General features: G+C 35.5%; 2 protein-coding genes across 4 annotated transcripts in view; one reads left to right on the forward strand and one right to left on the reverse strand.

The window, feature by feature from the left end:
* Positions 1–9,642, forward strand: part of RNF2 (ring finger protein 2) — a 38,039-nt gene extending 28,397 nt beyond the window's left edge. Inside the window, exons 2-7 of the mRNA XM_061160936.1 lie at positions 124–212; positions 2,876–3,036; positions 3,685–3,900; positions 6,076–6,348; positions 7,168–7,339; positions 7,614–9,642. Coding sequence (XP_061016919.1) covers positions 126–212; positions 2,876–3,036; positions 3,685–3,900; positions 6,076–6,348; positions 7,168–7,339; positions 7,614–7,715 — 1,011 coding nt within the window. The 5' untranslated portion in view covers positions 124–125 and the 3' untranslated portion in view covers positions 7,716–9,642. The remainder of the gene's footprint in view (positions 1–123; positions 213–2,875; positions 3,037–3,684; positions 3,901–6,075; positions 6,349–7,167; positions 7,340–7,613) is intronic.
* Positions 9,643–11,167: 1,525 nt separating this feature from the next.
* Positions 11,168–17,441, reverse strand: part of TRMT1L (tRNA methyltransferase 1 like) — a 38,192-nt gene continuing 31,918 nt past the window's right edge. For all 3 annotated transcript variants that reach the window (XM_061160933.1, XM_061160932.1, XM_061160931.1), the window contains 2 exons: positions 16,056–16,182; positions 11,168–15,949 (listed from right to left, as the gene is read on the reverse strand). In XM_061160933.1, the coding sequence (XP_061016916.1) occupies positions 15,697–15,949; positions 16,056–16,182 (380 nt within the window). In that variant the 3' untranslated portion in view covers positions 11,168–15,696. The remainder of the gene's footprint in view (positions 15,950–16,055; positions 16,183–17,441) is intronic.

A 17,441-nucleotide genomic window follows, 5' to 3' on the forward strand; every position in this document is an offset into this window, starting at 1 on the left:
TCTTGAACTAGTGTGTACTTTTTTTTAATTATTATTCTCAGGATTTACAGTGTCTAAAAATTAGTTTTGAGATTTACTTCCCTTTCAGATACTAAAGTGTTTTTCTCTCGTCTTTATTCCTAGCAATGTCTCAGGCTGTGCAGACAAATGGAACTCAACCATTAAGCAAAACATGGGAACTCAGTTTATATGAACTACAACGAACACCTCAGGTAATGTAGACCAAGATAATTTAGGGAAAATATGAGACATATGTAAATTGGAATATATTTTTAGAAAGTGAAAATTTGAAAGAACATAACTGTAACAATACATTTATATACAAGATAGTCCTAATTTTGGGGTATGTTGGTTGACCATTCATTGAAGAGATAATTTGAGTGCCTGTTGTGTACCAGGTCCTAAACTAGGGACTAGTGTAAAGTGGTGAATAAAACAGATGTGGGATCAGCTCAGGGAGTTTAGGCATCAAGCAGGTAAATTACACATATGAGAAGTTGTATATAGGAAAGTTCCTTGATGCTGTAATAATAACAGGGTAACTAGGGAAGACTATTTTGAGAAGGTGAAGATGGGAAAGACTGGGAGAGGAACAAGGTTGAAGGAGATAAACATCCTTAAAACTGAAGTCTGAAAGTTTGAAATGCCTGTAAGACAAGCAGAAATGCTACCTAGGGGTTTGGGCTAAATATAAAGTTTTATGACATGTCTGTGCATTTTGACCACAGGAATGCCAGATTGCCTAGAGAGAGATGAGCAGAAGGCTCAGAACTTCATCCAGAGGAGCTTCAGCATTTAGAAATTAAGTAATGGGAAAGGAGACTGAGAAGGAACAGCCAGAGAAATGGAAGGAAAAATGGGAGATGAGGAGAGGAGATAAAAAAAGAGGACAGAGTGTTTCAAGGAGGATGCAGCTACTGTGTTCAGTACTACTGAGAGGATGAGTAAGATGAGGATTACAAAAGTGAACATTCGAGTTGGCAGTATATAGTTGGTAACCCTTGAGAAGAATAGATTCACTTGAGTAGGTTGTGCTGTGTTAAAGAGGGAGGAGGGGAGGTGAAGATGAATAGGTAATGTTTTAGAAAAGTTTGGCTGTGCAGAGGAGCCGAAATGAGTGAAAACTTGAGGGGAGCGTAGAATCAGGAAGTTTTAAATTTCGTTAATGAGAAGTGGAGCTGTTCTCACCCCAGCTCCCTCTGCACACAGCTGTAAGGTTCACGTTTCACTGCCACAACCCTATGTTAATCCAGATTAATTTAGTGAGGAGGGAGAGATTGCTGAAGTCTGAGAGCAGACAGAATAATTGAAAGGGGAGTATGCTTGAGAAGGTTGCGTACATTTGATAGGAAGTGGTGTACTTTCTCCTTGTAATAAGAACGAGGACCTGCTTTATAAAGATCAGGTAGAGAGAAAATGAGAGCTCTCTTTTAATGAATTTGAGGTAAGGTAATTTGTTTAACATTTACATGATAGTAGGTCTGCAGATAGAAGAAAAGGTGTGAAAAACAGTGTAGTGAAAAGAAAAGTGAGTTTTTACTGATACCAGTCTGGTTGTGTGACTCCTCCCCTTTTACCCTCTGCAGTGCTACACAGATACACAGGTGCAGACATGCAAACCTGGATGGATGGTTTATCCAGGCTTGGGATTTTGCTAGGCAAGTTTTCAAGAGGCCAAGGGGGACAGGCTTGATTACTAGCTGGGTCATCATCATACCCTGTGTGATTCATAAAATGGAGGTTATAATTCCTAAGTCAAAAGTTTGTGTACATATTAAACTAAGTAAAATACAGAAAGTGCTTTATATAGAAAGGTTGAAATATGAGAGAGACTTGATAAGGGACAAGTATCTACAGTTTCATTGTCTTTTCTTGTGGAGTCATCAATCTTTGACCCTAGAGAGAAAACACAAACGTGATGGAGAGCCAGTGGAAATAGGAAGTGTCAGTAACCCAGTTGGAAGCCCTTATTTCTACCTGCATCTTCCTTTTCAGTGGCCACTAACTAGACCTCTTTCCTCAATCCATAGGAGCCTGTATCCGTGCCTTCGTTCTCAGTACTGCCTTGTGGGAAGGGTCAGTAGTGGTAGTGATGGAGAAAGTAGGAGTCACTAATCTGTGCCTTTGGAAGATGTGGCCTGAATTCTACATTGGAACTCCAAATGCATTTCTCACTGACAACAATTTTAGTCATGACAATTAGAGATACTAATACTTTTTACTTGAGACAGATGTGCTATAGTTTAAATCAGTTTGTAGGTTAGCCTGAGAACCTGACCACTTGGTAGAAAACTGCTCTGTGGATCAAGATTTTTTAAGGTTCAAAAAATGATTTTAAAACAAAATCCTGTTAAACTGTGCATACAGAATATTTAAATTCACATTTTAAAATCTTTTAATGGATGGCATGAAATATATAGTTTATTATCAAAATGTTGCACTTTTGCAGATGGAAGAATTTTTAGGGTTCCTTTAGCCTTAACTTCCTCATTTTGCAGGTAAGAAGACAGTGTTAAAATTTTTAGAGTTGCAGAGCTAGTTGTTGAACTAGAACCTAAGCCATCTGACTCCATATTCAGTGCTGTTTTAAAATTATACCAGACTAATTTACCATTAGTTGTCTTTTAAATATATGATATGCTATCGTTACAATTATGATAACAGATTTATATAATACTTTGGTGCTGGGGCTTAGGGAAGTTGAAGGAGATTACAGATAAAACAAGATTGGTTGTGAATTGACAGTGATGGCGACTGGATGATGGCTACACAGGTGTTCATTTTTGTCTCTTCTGTATTCTTGTATATTTGAACTTGTCCATAACTTAAAAAAAAAAATTAGGTAGCGTTTAATTTTAAAGTGATGTTTTTACAGGAGGCAATAACAGATGGCTTAGAAATTGTGGTTTCACCTCGAAGCCTACACAGTGAATTAATGTGCCCAATTTGTTTGGATATGTTGAAGAACACCATGACTACAAAAGAGTGCTTACATCGTTTTTGTGCAGACTGCATTATCACAGCCCTCAGAAGTGGGTATGTTAAAATGAATGATACCTAGGTATTTAAATTATGTGAGGACAGTATTCTAGTACTCTGTGGGTTTTAAGAAATACATATTCATTTGAGAATTGGAAATTTATCTAAAGTCTAGGTTGTAATTGTTGGAGAATCTTTGTTTTGAAACAGTTGGTTTTATATAATTTTAGAAGCTTTTCAGAATGAGTTTTTATTTCGAGGAAACTACAAAGCTTGAAACCATGGTTTTTCCACTTCTTACGTATGTAAAATAATATGATGAAAGCTATTTTAATAAAATAATTGATAACATGAATATATATTAGTGGATAGTTTTTCCTTGTATGGCATGGGTATCAGAAAAGGGGAACTTAAAATTAGGAAAGATTAGATTTTCATTTCTAAAATGGTTATATATAAATTATCATAGGGAAGTATTTAGATTTTTCTCTTTTGGCAAGTAGTAGAGAGTATCTCAGGTTTCAGAGATCGTGCTTATAGCCACTAGTAAGATATTCATGAAAAGTCAGGTTAATCAGTTTAAATTTCTGTGACTTAGTAAAGGTATTGGGAAAAGGATGATAATAATCTGGAAGCTGACTATTTTTGTCTTCAGCCCAAAGATACTGGCGTAACTTACATTTTCTTTTCCCTCTCTTTATTTAGCAATAAAGAATGCCCTACCTGTCGGAAAAAGCTAGTTTCCAAAAGATCACTAAGACCAGACCCAAACTTTGATGCACTCATCAGCAAAATTTATCCAAGTCGTGATGAGTATGAAGCTCATCAAGAAAGAGTATTAGCCAGGATCAACAAGCACAATAATCAGCAAGCACTCAGTCACAGCATTGAGGAAGGACTGAAGATACAGGCTATGAACAGGTACGTGGGCAAGAAGGCCAGATGGGGTGGCCATTGTTCTGAATATTTTATTAAATACTGAATTTACTTAACACCTTCCATTTTGAAAGAGATAAAATGCAGTAACCAACAGTAGTTCTGTGTAATTAGTTTTTCATGCAGGTGTAATATATGTCTCCTGGGGTAATAGGGGATTCCTTTTAAAGTAATAGAATCTTCAAAACAAAACCAAACCTCACCTCTCATATACCCACTTCTCTCTCCACTCACCACTGTACTTCTCTTAATAAGAGTTGTCTGTGCTCACCAGCTCCAGTTTCTTCCCATTTTGAACACCCCCAGTCAGGCTTTACCCCCACCTCTCATATCACCCTTGTCAAAGTTACCATTGACCTCCATGTGGAAAAATCTAGTCGCTGATTCTGAGATCTCATCTTACTTAATATTTTACACAGTTAATTTCTCTTTGGTTTTCTTTCTCTGGCTTTCAAGAGATCATATTCTCCTGGTTCCCTTTGTATGTCATTAGCTGTTTCTCTTCTGCAAACTTAACATGTTCAGTACTAAATTGTCAGTTTTTGCCTCCTACTTCTCGTCTTTCTTGCTATTTCAGTTGATGGAAACATCATCATCACACTTGCTTTAGCCAAAAATTTTGGAGTTACTGTTAATCTCTCTTTTTCCCAGTCTGTATACCAGTCTGTGAGTAAATATATTTTTAGCTTTTCCAATAATATATCCAAGTTGGTATAAGCAGCGACTGTCTTCCGTTTGAAGTATTGAAGTGGCCTCCTGATTGGTCTTTCTGCTTTCCATGCTTACCACCACGCCGTCTGTTCAGCACAGCAACCAGAATGATAAGGTGAAAGTCAGGTCCAAGTTCTCCTTTGCTCTGAGGCCTCTAATAGCTTCTCTTCACATTCAAGCTACAAGACCTTAATGGGAGCTTCCAAAGCCCTGTATAATCTGAGCACTTTCCTCACCTCCATTCTTTTTTCTGCTCTGACATCTCCTTATATGTTTAGGCCTCAGGGAGAGTCAGGACTTTCCAAAGCCACATCCCAGTCTAGTGGTTTTCACCTTGGCTGAACATCAGAATCACTTGGGAAGTTTTTGAATCCTAGAGCCTCAAAGTTATCACTCCAGGCTAAGTAAATCAAAATCTTTGATCGGGGAACAGGCATTCATATTTAAAGGTTCTAGAAGTGATTCTGAAATGCAGACTTTCAGTCTTCTACCCGGAGAAAGAATCCCCTTTGTGAAATCCTTTATAGATAGACTTTTGATTTTGCTTGAACATTTCTAGTGGTGAGAGTATGTGATAGAAGCTTCGTTCAGTTGCTAGCAATATTAAAGCTTCTTCGGTGTTTTTCAGACTTTAGCAAGATTGTTTCTGCCTTGACACCTTTATACTTACTGTTCTGTCTTTCAGGAACCTCTTCTAGATAATCTGCATGGCACACACTGTTTCTTCAGCTGTCTGCTAAGTTCCCATCTTCCACCCCAATTACAAAAGGATGGTATTAACTGCCTTGATGGTTGTTTTAATGAATAAATAAGATGTGTACACAAAGCACCTTGCCCAGTTAACCGGTTTATAGTATTTGAGCTTGTTAGAGAGATGCTTCTGTATTCATGCTCTATATTTAGATATCTCATCTTTTGCATTGAAATAATTTTGCATTGTATTAGCCGGCTTTGGGTGAGGTCAGCAGGCAGAGAGTGCTTAACATATCTGAATTATACCTTTCTTTCAATTTAAAATCTCATAAGAAAAGTATCCAAATGTAAATAAGTATTTGCCAGTAGTCCCTATATTCAAAAAAGAAAAATTTTCAATGAATGTAAGTATTTGTTAAATTTGTTCACATGTTTGCCTGTGTGTGTTTCCCTAAACTTTCCAGGGACATGTGGGAAATAGATGGCCGTTATTCAACTTGGAGCAAATTCAGTTACTAAGATGTTTTTAGAATTTAGGTTTTTTTTCAGTCCACACTGAAGTGGCTTCAAGATCTCAATTCCCCGACCAAGGATTGAACCCACGCCACAGCAATAAAAGTCTGGAACCCTAACCTCTAGGCTACCAGGGACCTTAGAATTTAATAACTTCAATAAATGTACTTCAAACTTGATGCATTGAGACAGTCTACATAAAATTCCATGCAACCTGTTTTGTGTTATTTTCCTCTTAACTAGATTACAGCGAGGTAAGAAACAACAGATTGAAAACGGTAGTGGAGCAGAAGACAATGGAGACAGTTCTCACTGCAGTAACGCATCCACGCACAGCAATCAGGAAGCAGGACCTAGTAACAAACGGACCAAAACATCTGATGATTCCGGGCTTGAGCTTGATAATAATAATGCAACAGTGGCAATTGACCCAGTAATGGATGGTGCTAGTGAAATTGAATTAGTATTCAGGCCTCATCCCACACTTATGGAAAAAGATGACAGTGCACAGACAAGGTAAATGTGGGTTAGTTTCAGATTATCTGAATTTAGAATGTTTCCTTTGGAGTTAAAAAGCAATTTCAGGTAAGAACTAAGGGCGATATTTGTCATCCCATTGTTTGCCAGAGGTCAGTTGGATATTTTAGCTGCCTGCATTGTTGTTTTCTTTATTCCTCATGTGCTTGCCATCTGCAGTTACATATCTGAAAGGAATGACCCTCCTCGGTAGAGGAGGAGAAAGGATCATTTAAATTTCTTAATAATGCTCTAAAATTTTCGGCTGGCCAGGATGTATGCTTTATCATATCTCTCCAGAGAGCACACTACCTGCCATTAAGCGCAGATACACATCAGGTTGAGTGAGTGAGTGAATGATATACCATGCTTTAAAAAAACCCTGAAAATTAGCACTTATACTCATTCTGAAAAACCTAAAATTAATTAATTCTTAGACAAGAAGAAATTTGCTTATATGCTTAGTAGTAGTCTTGCTGCTGTAGATTCAGAACTGATCGTTGGGGTTGAATGGTATGTTCTTTCTTTCCTCTCAGTGCAGTATGTATTTCTATTTGATTTTTGTTATTTTATGTCATATATTATGGATGATAAGGTAGGTAGTGCTTTCATGGCCTGGTGGATGTGACCTTGACCTTTTCTCTCTTCCTGTACCTTTCAATAAGAAATTTTTAGATAATAGAGGAATAAATTTGATATTATTTTGTCAATAATTGGGACATTTGCATTTTGTATGGCTTTTGGGAAATGTGTTTTATAATTTACATATATTTTTATCATTAATCTAGAAATAAAGGTTTTAATGATTTGTTTTTCCAGATACATAAAGACTTCAGGTAATGCCACTGTTGATCACTTATCCAAGTACCTGGCTGTGAGGTTAGCTTTAGAAGAACTTCGAAGCAAAGGAGAATCAAACCAGATGAACCTTGATACGGCCAGTGAGAAGCAGTATACCATTTACATAGCAACAGCCAGTGGCCAGTTCACCGTAAGTTTTTAAAACAATACGCTGTTGATATTGGGGGCACATTGAACATCTGAGAGTGGCAAGTTGTGGGGTGGAGCCTAATAAAATGGTGCATACACTGAAGAGAAATTGCAGCAGAGTAGTTAACTTGATATATCTGTTTTTCTTTCATGAATGGTATAAGTGACAACAAGTTCATCCTAAGTTTTTTTTTTTTAAGATGGACTTTAATGTAGTTCCATCTGACTATTTTGTGCTTTGAGTAGTTTTCATAATTGTTTCTTTTTTGTTTTAGGTGTTAAATGGCTCTTTTTCTTTGGAATTGGTCAGTGAGAAATACTGGAAGGTGAACAAACCCATGGAACTCTATTATGCACCCACAAAGGAGCACAAATGAGATTTTACTAAAACCAGTTCTGAGAATGAACTTTTTTATAGCCTATTTCTTTAATATTAAAGATGTACCGTCATTACTTTTATGGACAGAACATTGGATATGTTATTCAGTTTTCTTTCTGAGCCAGATTCGTTTACACTATTAGAATTTTTTCCCCTTAATTTAAGATCTCCTTTTTGGAAGGAACTGCAATTATTCAGTACTTTTTCTTTCCTTTAAAAAGTATATCTAAATTGTATGTTTTCACAAAGTGTGGTTCCGTTTGGAGCATCTTGGAACTTTTGACCCAGGAATTTTTCATAGTTCAGTATTCTTGAGTGAAGATTCAGTTGGCCATCTTTCTCCCTCCCTTCAAAAGTTTTTTAGGCCTACAGAATGTTAAATAATATGTATTCTGACTTTTTTTCCTGGAGTCTTGTATATTTATAGTTTTCTATATAAGCTGTAGTATCTTCATGAAGACCAAGGCTCAAATTTACTGTGCTTAAAAAACAATTCTCATAGGATTATTATTTTCATGGTATTTTCTTCCATAATATCTCATTTTTAAAGAAAAGTTCTTTATGAACTTAGTGTCCCATTGTCATGCAATGTTATTTTCTTCCATTTTTGTCCCTCTAAATTTGGAATTTCTGATCCTGGGAAAGAGAACCAAACAAGATCTCAAGTTCTGTGAGAACTTGGTTCATTCATAGATTTCATTGAAAAAAGAAAAATTAAATTGTTCTTATGTAGTCTTCAAGTGTGTATTTTAAAGTCTTTTTCTTTGTATTTTATTGTCACCTCATTTCCTTTATTATGTGTATGTTTTTTCCTATTAAAATACCAGAGACATGGAGATATTTTGCACTTTAGCCTTGATGAAAAGTACAAGATATGTTCAAAGCTTCCCTAATTCTTTTCTTATTGGTAGCTGCATAAGTTTCAAAAATAACATGGCACATAGAACTAACACTAGGGAAAATTTGCTTCTGTTTGGAAAGTGTGTTTAGCATTTTGGGTTGCCATATCAGTTTATAAATTTGGTGCTCTGCTAATTACACTGTATCTAGAGAAGCAAGCTAATGGAGCTTGAACCCTGCCTTGATGTGTAGTGAAAGATAATTCTGTAGAAGAATGTCAGCCAGAATGTTAAAGTCATTCTATTCTTCTTAATTTAGTTTTATAATGAAGGACAGTGTGTGGTGTTTGGACCCAAAAGGCTTTATCATTACAGGTCAGAAATAAGATTGACTTGTGTTGTTATTTTTTGTCTCTGTCCTGATTTCAGGTATGTTTCCAAGTTTCTATTATCACAGTATTTATGAAAACATTTTTGCATTGGGAAATTAACCATAAAAGGTTTTTACCAGGGGAAAGTTACCCTCCAATACCATTGTAACTGAAAGCCTGTCTAGTCATTGTAAATATTTACCTGTCATTTTTGACAGATTGGGGCCAGCTTGATGTTTTAAATATTCACCCCAATATGAAAACTTAACAGCTTGTTCAATTTTTTACCATTTTATTGAAAATATTTAAAATCTGTTTTTACAATTTTTTTCTTTTTGGGTAATCTGTGCCATGAAGTTTGAAAACCACCAAATATCAAGGAAAATTTTGTATTCAGTTCCTTTTCTGGTGTAATGTTAAATTGTATAGATTATTAATGCATGTCCGCTGAATATAACCCTGGTTTTGTGATATAACTGCTTAGATTTTATTGGTGACATTAGATTAGTGGTTGCATTAAACAACTAAATTTCCATTGTGCTTATTAATTGACATTTGTCTTTAAGCAAAAAGTTATTTGTGAATATAAGCTTTGTGCTTAGAGAATGTATGTGTTTTTATCCATCAGTATGGGAGGATATAAATTCTTTGCATCATTAGTGAATTTACTGGATGTGTAATCCTTTGCAAAATATAATTACAGGTATTTGATAGAGCACTGAGTGTATAGTGTTGTGTGTGTGTGTGTATATGTTTGTGTGTGTTGGAGGGTGGGTACTGTTAAACATAGTATTAACTATGAGTGTTTCATGAAGTGTTATCCAAGTAACTTCTATAATCACCTTCTTAACTGAGGAATGAAAGATTCACTAAATAGGGCCTTTGGCTAATACATTATAATTTTAAAATTTATGAATATTATGGTAAAATATATATAACCTAATTTATCAGTTTAACCATACAATTGAATGACATTAAGATACATTCACAGTGTTGTTTAACCATCACCACTATTTCTGGAACTATCATCCCAATCAGAAATTGTACCTGATAAGTGATACATTCCAGATAAACTCTATTTTTCTTTGAATTTGACTATTTTAGGCACGTATATATGTGGAATCATGCAGTATTCGTCCTTTGTGTCTTAATGTCTCTTAGCATAATGGTTTTAAGGTTCATCCAAGTTGTAGCATATATCAGAATTCCATTCCTTTTTATGGCTGAACAATATTCCACTGTATCCATTCATCTGTTGATGGGTACTTAGATTGATGGAAACTTTTTGCTATTGTAAATAATACTGCTGTGACCATTTTTGTACAAGTATCTGTTTTGAGTTCTTTAAGTTCTTTTGGATATACACTTAGGAGTGAAGTTGCTGAATCACATGTTAATTCTATATTTAATTTTTTGAGGAACTTCAGACTTTTCCACAATGGCTGCACCATTTTACAATCCCATCAGTAATACAGGATTCCACTCTCTCCACTTCTTCACTAACACTTATTGTTTTTGTTTTCAGTAGCTGTACTTATGGGTATACAGTGTTATTTCATTGTGATTTTGAGTTGCATTTCCCTAATGGCTTGTGATGCTAAGCATACTTTCATGTGCTTACTGGCCATTTGTATATCTTCTGTGGAGAAATAGCCATTTAAGTCTTTTGACCATTTTTAATTGGATTGTTTGTGTGTGTTATAGAAGTTCTTAATATATTCTGGATATTAATCTGTCATCTGATATATGATTTAATCATATATTTTCTCCCATTCTATGGGCTGGCTTTTCACTCTTTCAGAAGTGTCCTGTGATATACAAAAGTTTTTAATTTTGATAAGTTCCAATTTTTCTATTTGTTGCCTGTGCTTCTGGTGTCATGTCCAAGAATGCATTTCCAAATCTAATATTATAAAGATTTTCCTCCAAGAGTTTAGGTCTTTTTTTTCCAACTTGAGTTTTGTATATGGCAAAAGATAAGAAATCAGCTTTGTTTGCATTTGGATATGAAGTTTCCCCAGCACCATTTGTTGAAAAGATTGCCCTTTCTCCACTGAATTGTCTTGGCAGCCTTAATTAATTTTCAGTTAATGAAAATCAATTGACCATATATATATCATGGTTTATTTATGGGCTTGGTATTCCATTGGTCTGTATGACTTTTCTTTTGCCAGTACCACTCTGTTTTGATTATTATACCTTTGTAATTAGTTTTACATTATCATTTTAAATCTTCTGAACACTGGGAAGGACAATATTTCACTTGTACCTTTGAGAAAATTGAGTCTTAGGACTCTTAACTTGGAGAACTAAACATGAAATAATTGAAATGCCAAATGAGGAAAGATCTCTTTTAAATTCCCATCACATTTCTACTTAGAAATATTTGGTTTACTAAGTCTTAGAAACATAATTATTAGAAAGGAAAAGTAATTAAGTGTTCCATTGTTGTAACTATAAAAATGGCTTCTTTGACAACTTTTCTGAATTAATGGAGTAAGGAAGGACCTCTGAAAATCTGTTGTTCCATAAAAACAATGAAAGTTCCATAAAAACACTAAAAGTTGTCAAAATCAACTTTGTCAGAACTCTAAAAAAATAACTAAAAGCTTCCAGTTGTCTAAAAAGCATTTATTTGACAGAAACTGTAACAACGTGGTTTGTAACATTTTAAATTTCCCTGACCATCTTTCCTCAGTTCCAGGTCAGCCTTGAAAAGGAGCAGCCTTGCAACCGTGCCAGCTGTTAAGACCAGCACCTAGTAGCCACTGGCGGGAACTTGAAGCTCCACAGAAAGCCCGCTCTAGAGAGCTGTCACTATTTGACCTGTCCGGTAGCTCACTGAAAAGCTGTGTTCTCGAGTTTTGTCTTTATTTGACCTCACTCTACTCACTCTGTGCAAACATCTCTGTCTTTAGTCTGTTTACCATAGAAGCTGCTTGAGGCTGTGATAACAGCTGAGGCTAAACAGATGCTGACCAAAAAAACAAAACAAAACAAAAATGTCATGTCTGTAGAGGGCTTTGAAAAGTTCCAGCATATTCCTGGGAATCTAGAAGGCTGCATGTATAAGATGTATGCATACCCAAAAGAAAAATGAAGGCATTAATCTAACCTGTGACAGAACTTGAGGCTCTGTAAGTAGGAAGTGAAAGCTAAGGCAGAGTTGTAAACTGCATGTTGAAGTGTTGAAGGCATAGCCCAACAGTTTCAAAGACCACTTCTTCAGGATTAGGAGAGTTAACTGTTTAAAGGCATTAAAGGACATTTCTGTCCAATCATTAGCCAACCTCTAAGCTAACAAAATGGAGAAGGAAATGGCAACCACTCCAGTTTTCTTGCCTGGAGAATTTCATGAACAGAGGAGCCTGGCAAAAAGGACGCTCTTTGTCCTTGGGGTCACAAAGAGTTGGACACGACTGAGCAAATATCACTCACATTTAAGCTAGCAAAACAGAATATGATGGTCACACACAGCAAAAAAAATGCAGACTTTACAGAATCAGTCCAAGAAGTTCTAACACAGCTACACCTGAGGAGGGGAAGGGATTCTGTGTTCAGAGTTGGCATGTTATATTATTTTAAATGTTTAATTCTCAACAAAAATTTACAAGACTTGCAAAGAAAGTGTCTGGGACAAAGCCCAGGTGTTGAACTTATTAAGCAAAAATTCTGTTAGCCTTTAAAAGCTTGTTTGGAGAACTAGAAGAAACCATGTCTTAAAAGCTAGATTTGAGAATAATCTTTCTCCAAATAGAGAATACAATAAAGAGAAATTATGATAAAAGAAGCAAATAGAAATCCTGGATTGGAAAACTATAACAAGTGAAATAAATTCAATAGAGTCCCTCAAAAGCAGATTTGAACTGCTAGAAATAGTCAACAAATTTGAACGAGAGGTTATCACTTGAGAGTAGCCTAATCAGAAAAAAAGAAATAGAAACACAGTATTGTAAATCAGCTATATTGCAATATGAAATAAAACTTAAAGGAATGAAGGGGGAAAACTGCAGAGATGTGTGGGACACTATCAAGTGTAATAGCATAATGGGGGTCCTAGAAGGAGAGAAGAGGTTACAGTATATTTGGAGAAATAATTGCCTCAAACTTCAGGATTTTCCAAAAAAGAATATGCACATCTGAGAAGCCTAACTAGTGCTAAATAAGACAGGCTTTGAGAAACAGCAAGAGAAAAGTGGTCACATGTGAGGAATCTTTAATAAGATTAACAGCTTGCTTCTCATAGTAAGTCATGGAGGCCCAGAGGCTCTGCAAGAAAAACTCAACCTAGAATTCTATATGCAGCAAAATTACTCCTCAAAAATGAAAGAAATTAAGATGCACAGAGCAAATTTGTCAGTAGCAGACCTGCCTACCTTATAGGAAATACTGAAGACTCCTTCATGCAGAAATGAAAGGACGTTAGATAGTAAGTTGAATCCACACAAAAATTAGCACTGGTAAAGTTAACTACGTAATGAAACATAAAGGGTGGTAGGGACTTTTCGATTGTCCAGTGGCTAAGACTCCACGTTCCCAATGCAGGGGGCTCAGGTTTGATCACTGCTCAGGGTTGATTTCCTTTTAAGATTGACTGGTTTGAGCTCCTTGCTGTCCAAGGGATTCTCAAGAGCCTTCTCCAGCACCGCAGTTTGAAAGCATTAATTCTTCCATCTCTGCCTGCCTTATGGTCCAGCTGTCACATCTGTACATGACTGCTGGAAAGACCGCATAGCCTTGACTATACGGATCTTTGTCGGCAAAGTGATGTCTTTGTTTTGTAACACACTGTCTAGGTTTGTCCTAGCTTTTCTGCCAAGAAGCAATCATCTTCTAATTTCATGGTTTCAGTTACCATCTGCAATGATTTTAGAGCCTAAGAGGAAATCTGTCACTGCTTTCACCTTTTCCCTTCTATTTGCCATGAAGTGATAGGACTGAATGCCATGATCTTAGTTTTTTTAAATATTGAGTATTAAGCCAGCTTTTCACTCTCCTCCTTCACCCTTATCAAGAGGTTCTTTAGTTCCTCTTTGCTTTCTGCCATTACAGTGATATATCATCACCCTTCAGGGATCACTGCCTTGTCATGGTGAAATTACAGCTATTGATGTTTATATTTACAGAGATCTTAAAAACCTAATGTTCCATCTTGAGAATCTGTTGACATTAATTACTGATAGGTATGTACTTACTGCCACTTTATTACTTGTTTTTGTCTTACTTTGTGGTTCTTCTCTGTCCCTTTTCTTATTTCTTCCATTGTGGTTTGATGATTCTCCTTTGTGGTGTACTTGTGGTCTGTCCTTGTTGTTGTGTTACCTGTTGTGTTTTGTGGTTACCGTGGGGTTCCACGGTTCTGTATTGATTTGTTTTAAATGGATAGTCCTTTAGGTTCAAACACATTCTAAAGCATCTATGTTTTTACTACCTTTTCCTCTACTTGGTATTTCTTGTTATATTTTACATCTTCAGGTTTATTCTTTTAGAAAGTGAAAGTCACTCAGACATTAATTCAAGACAAGAAAAAGCATCCTTCTGGGATTATGCTGTAATAACGAGTTTTTCTTTTATTCTAAATTAATACTCTATGGTGATGCAACCCCAGCTCCCTAAATTTCTGTGTATGTCATGGGAGCGGTTTTTTTTTCACATGATATATTTAAACCTTTCAGTCATTTGTCTTCCTCCATTTCCCAAGCTTAATGCTTGTAAAAAAGTTACTTTTTCTAAGAAACACTTAGATAAATGTGTATTAAATTCTTGAGACAGAAATCTAAATTTTTGGTATACCTTTTCATACAAACTCTTATATTCAGATGAAGCAAGAACCATATTTATTAATGGAAACAAGATTTTTTTTTCCAACTAATTTTCGTAGTCATGTTAGCCTGGGCTACTTGTACAAAAAATTAGCACATACACAAATCAAAAAAACAAGCAAAACAACAACCAAAAAAACCCACCCCAAAAAGCAAGAAAATCCTCACTTCATAAATTCATAAGGTGACAAGTTTTACTCCTGAGAGGTAGCATAACCAAGCGAATGAATATTGTACGTGCATTAACTGAGGCACTTGAGATCACCCAGTTTGTTTAATTCATAACAAAATCTCTCCTCAGAATTTCGTGCTTGTAAACTGTTAGAACAGTAGTCTCAATTTATTTTAACAAAATCTTACTCTAAAGTGTAATCATTCGGACTTTAAACTTAGAAGAAAATGTATGTCTATCTCTGGTAAGTATTTAGTTGGAGAGAGAAGATTTCCTGAAATTGGGAATATATTTTAGCTTGTATTTGTGAAATAATACATCAGTAATCAGAAAGGGCACTATTCCTCCTGTTTAGGGTCACTTTAATAAAAGGATTCTGGATTCATCTTACACATTACAAACAGAAAAGATAAACATCATGAATCACTTTAAATAGAGCTGAGATTAAGTAATGTGTTATTTTCATAACAGATAAAATTCCAAACACTCTGCATGTAAAAATTTTCTGAGTTATTAAACAGTAGGGTGATCTCAGTCACAAACTTGGCTTCATATGAAATGTTTTCATTAAAATTTAAGTTTTCTTTAAAATAAGAAAAACTTGGAAAGCATAGCTCCCAAACCAGCTAAATTAGAAACTGCTAGTTTTTTGAATGAAAAGAGCACTGTTTTGTATTTTTACACAACTGAATTAAAAGAATAGAAAAAGCACTACAGTTGTTATAGAGAACTATAGGGCCACCAACACAGATATCTGAGTAACTTTCCTTTACATTTACCATCTTCTGCAACCACCTGCTTCTGCTTTGTCCTTCACTGACATTTCAACCCTGTCAGCTACTGTATCTTCGGATGCTGGTTGGACATGGCCCTCTGACTGTCCTCCAGTGTAAGTGGGGGTGCTGTACTTTAAAAGGATGGATTTAAACTGCATTAGAGGTGCATCTGTACGAACTCCCATTGGGTCAAAATGAGTTCGGCTTACTCGAAAGCCTGCTTGAGAAAGATAGCACAAAAATTTTTTTAACCTGCAACAAGGAAAGGCAAAAAAAAAAAAAAAATGAGGTTCTTGTTTTAAATCATAATGTCATTAAAATATTAAATATATACACTTTGTCATTCACTGTCTCTTACTTTGGCATATTCATTCCTTTAATGCTGTGTCTGTGGATGTTGTAATAAAAGGGAGGATGTTCAGTATTGACATCCGTTTTTTGCCTCTTGACTAAATTTGCAGTTGTTTCATTACTTTTTCTCTTTCCTGAAACGTACAGATATAAACACGGAAAGTTAGTATTCTCTTAAAAATTACAAGCCAAATACTAACATACTGTCTTCAAGTCTAAATCCTTTGACACAACACTTCGACCTATCCAGTCTTAATTCTTACAATAACATAGCTCTTATTGTAATATTTATTTATATTTTCACTATCCTTTATTCATGTAATTTTACTGTTTAACTGTTTGCTGAATCAGAACTTCTTTTCTACCTTCTTCAGTTTTAAGCCTCAACCCTACCTCCATCTTCTGTAGAAAGCCATTTTTGAAATCTGGACCAATCGTTCCACAGATATCACTGCTTTCAATACAACACTACTCAGAGTTTGATTAAATTCTGTCATTATATGTTTTCTTGTTTCATGTATTTAGGTCTTTAATAATGTATATAAATCCTTTCTCCCCAAATTATATTGTAAGTTCCTGGAGAACAAGGTCCTTTATTTCTGTACTTGTATTCTATACTATTTCTATACTTGGGTTCACAAGAATTGACCCTTGTGAACAATGCGGGTTTGAATTGTGTGGGTCTACTTCAACATGGATATTTTTCAACAGGAAGAAACTATAGTAACACATGGTTCACAGTTAGTTGAATCTGTGGATTGACTTTAAGTTACACATGGATTAATCCCAGGGCTGTTCAAGGGGCAACTGTGTTTGATATACAGTAGGTCTTCAATGAACACAAAACAAAGTCAGTCTCAGGGGCTTGGATACAGGAATTATGAGTACACTGTGTGATCTCTGCCTGCTTCTTACCACAGTACTTAGCCTTTACATTTTCAGTGAAAGGAAGCTAGCAAGTAAGTTTCTAGCAGTGTATCTGTCCAAAAATCACAAAAGGAAGACAAGTAAGATATCCAAGTTACCATATGGAGATTTTTTTCTGAATGTTCAATTCTTTATTTCTACATGGATGTTATTATGGCCAATTTTAAAATTTTCATGAACATTCACTTAAGCAAAAGTATTCAGAAGACAAATTTGATGCATGAAAATGCATGATAAACTGCATTCAAAGATAAATATTGTTGAAGTATTGACTCATGGCTCCCCCATTAAATCAGATACTTAAAACCTAATTATACTGTCACATTAAATCTAAAAAGGCATATGTACCCCAAGAGTTAGGAAAGGCTGAGACTAAAAATCCAGTACCTTCTAATTGCTATCATCAGCAGTACATAGATTTCTTTTGCCTGATATTTTCTATCATGTAAGATTTTATATGTTCTAC

Source organism: Dama dama, chromosome 14 (assembly GCF_033118175.1).
Source record: "Dama dama isolate Ldn47 chromosome 14, ASM3311817v1, whole genome shotgun sequence".
Taxonomy (NCBI): domain Eukaryota; kingdom Metazoa; phylum Chordata; class Mammalia; order Artiodactyla; family Cervidae; genus Dama; species Dama dama.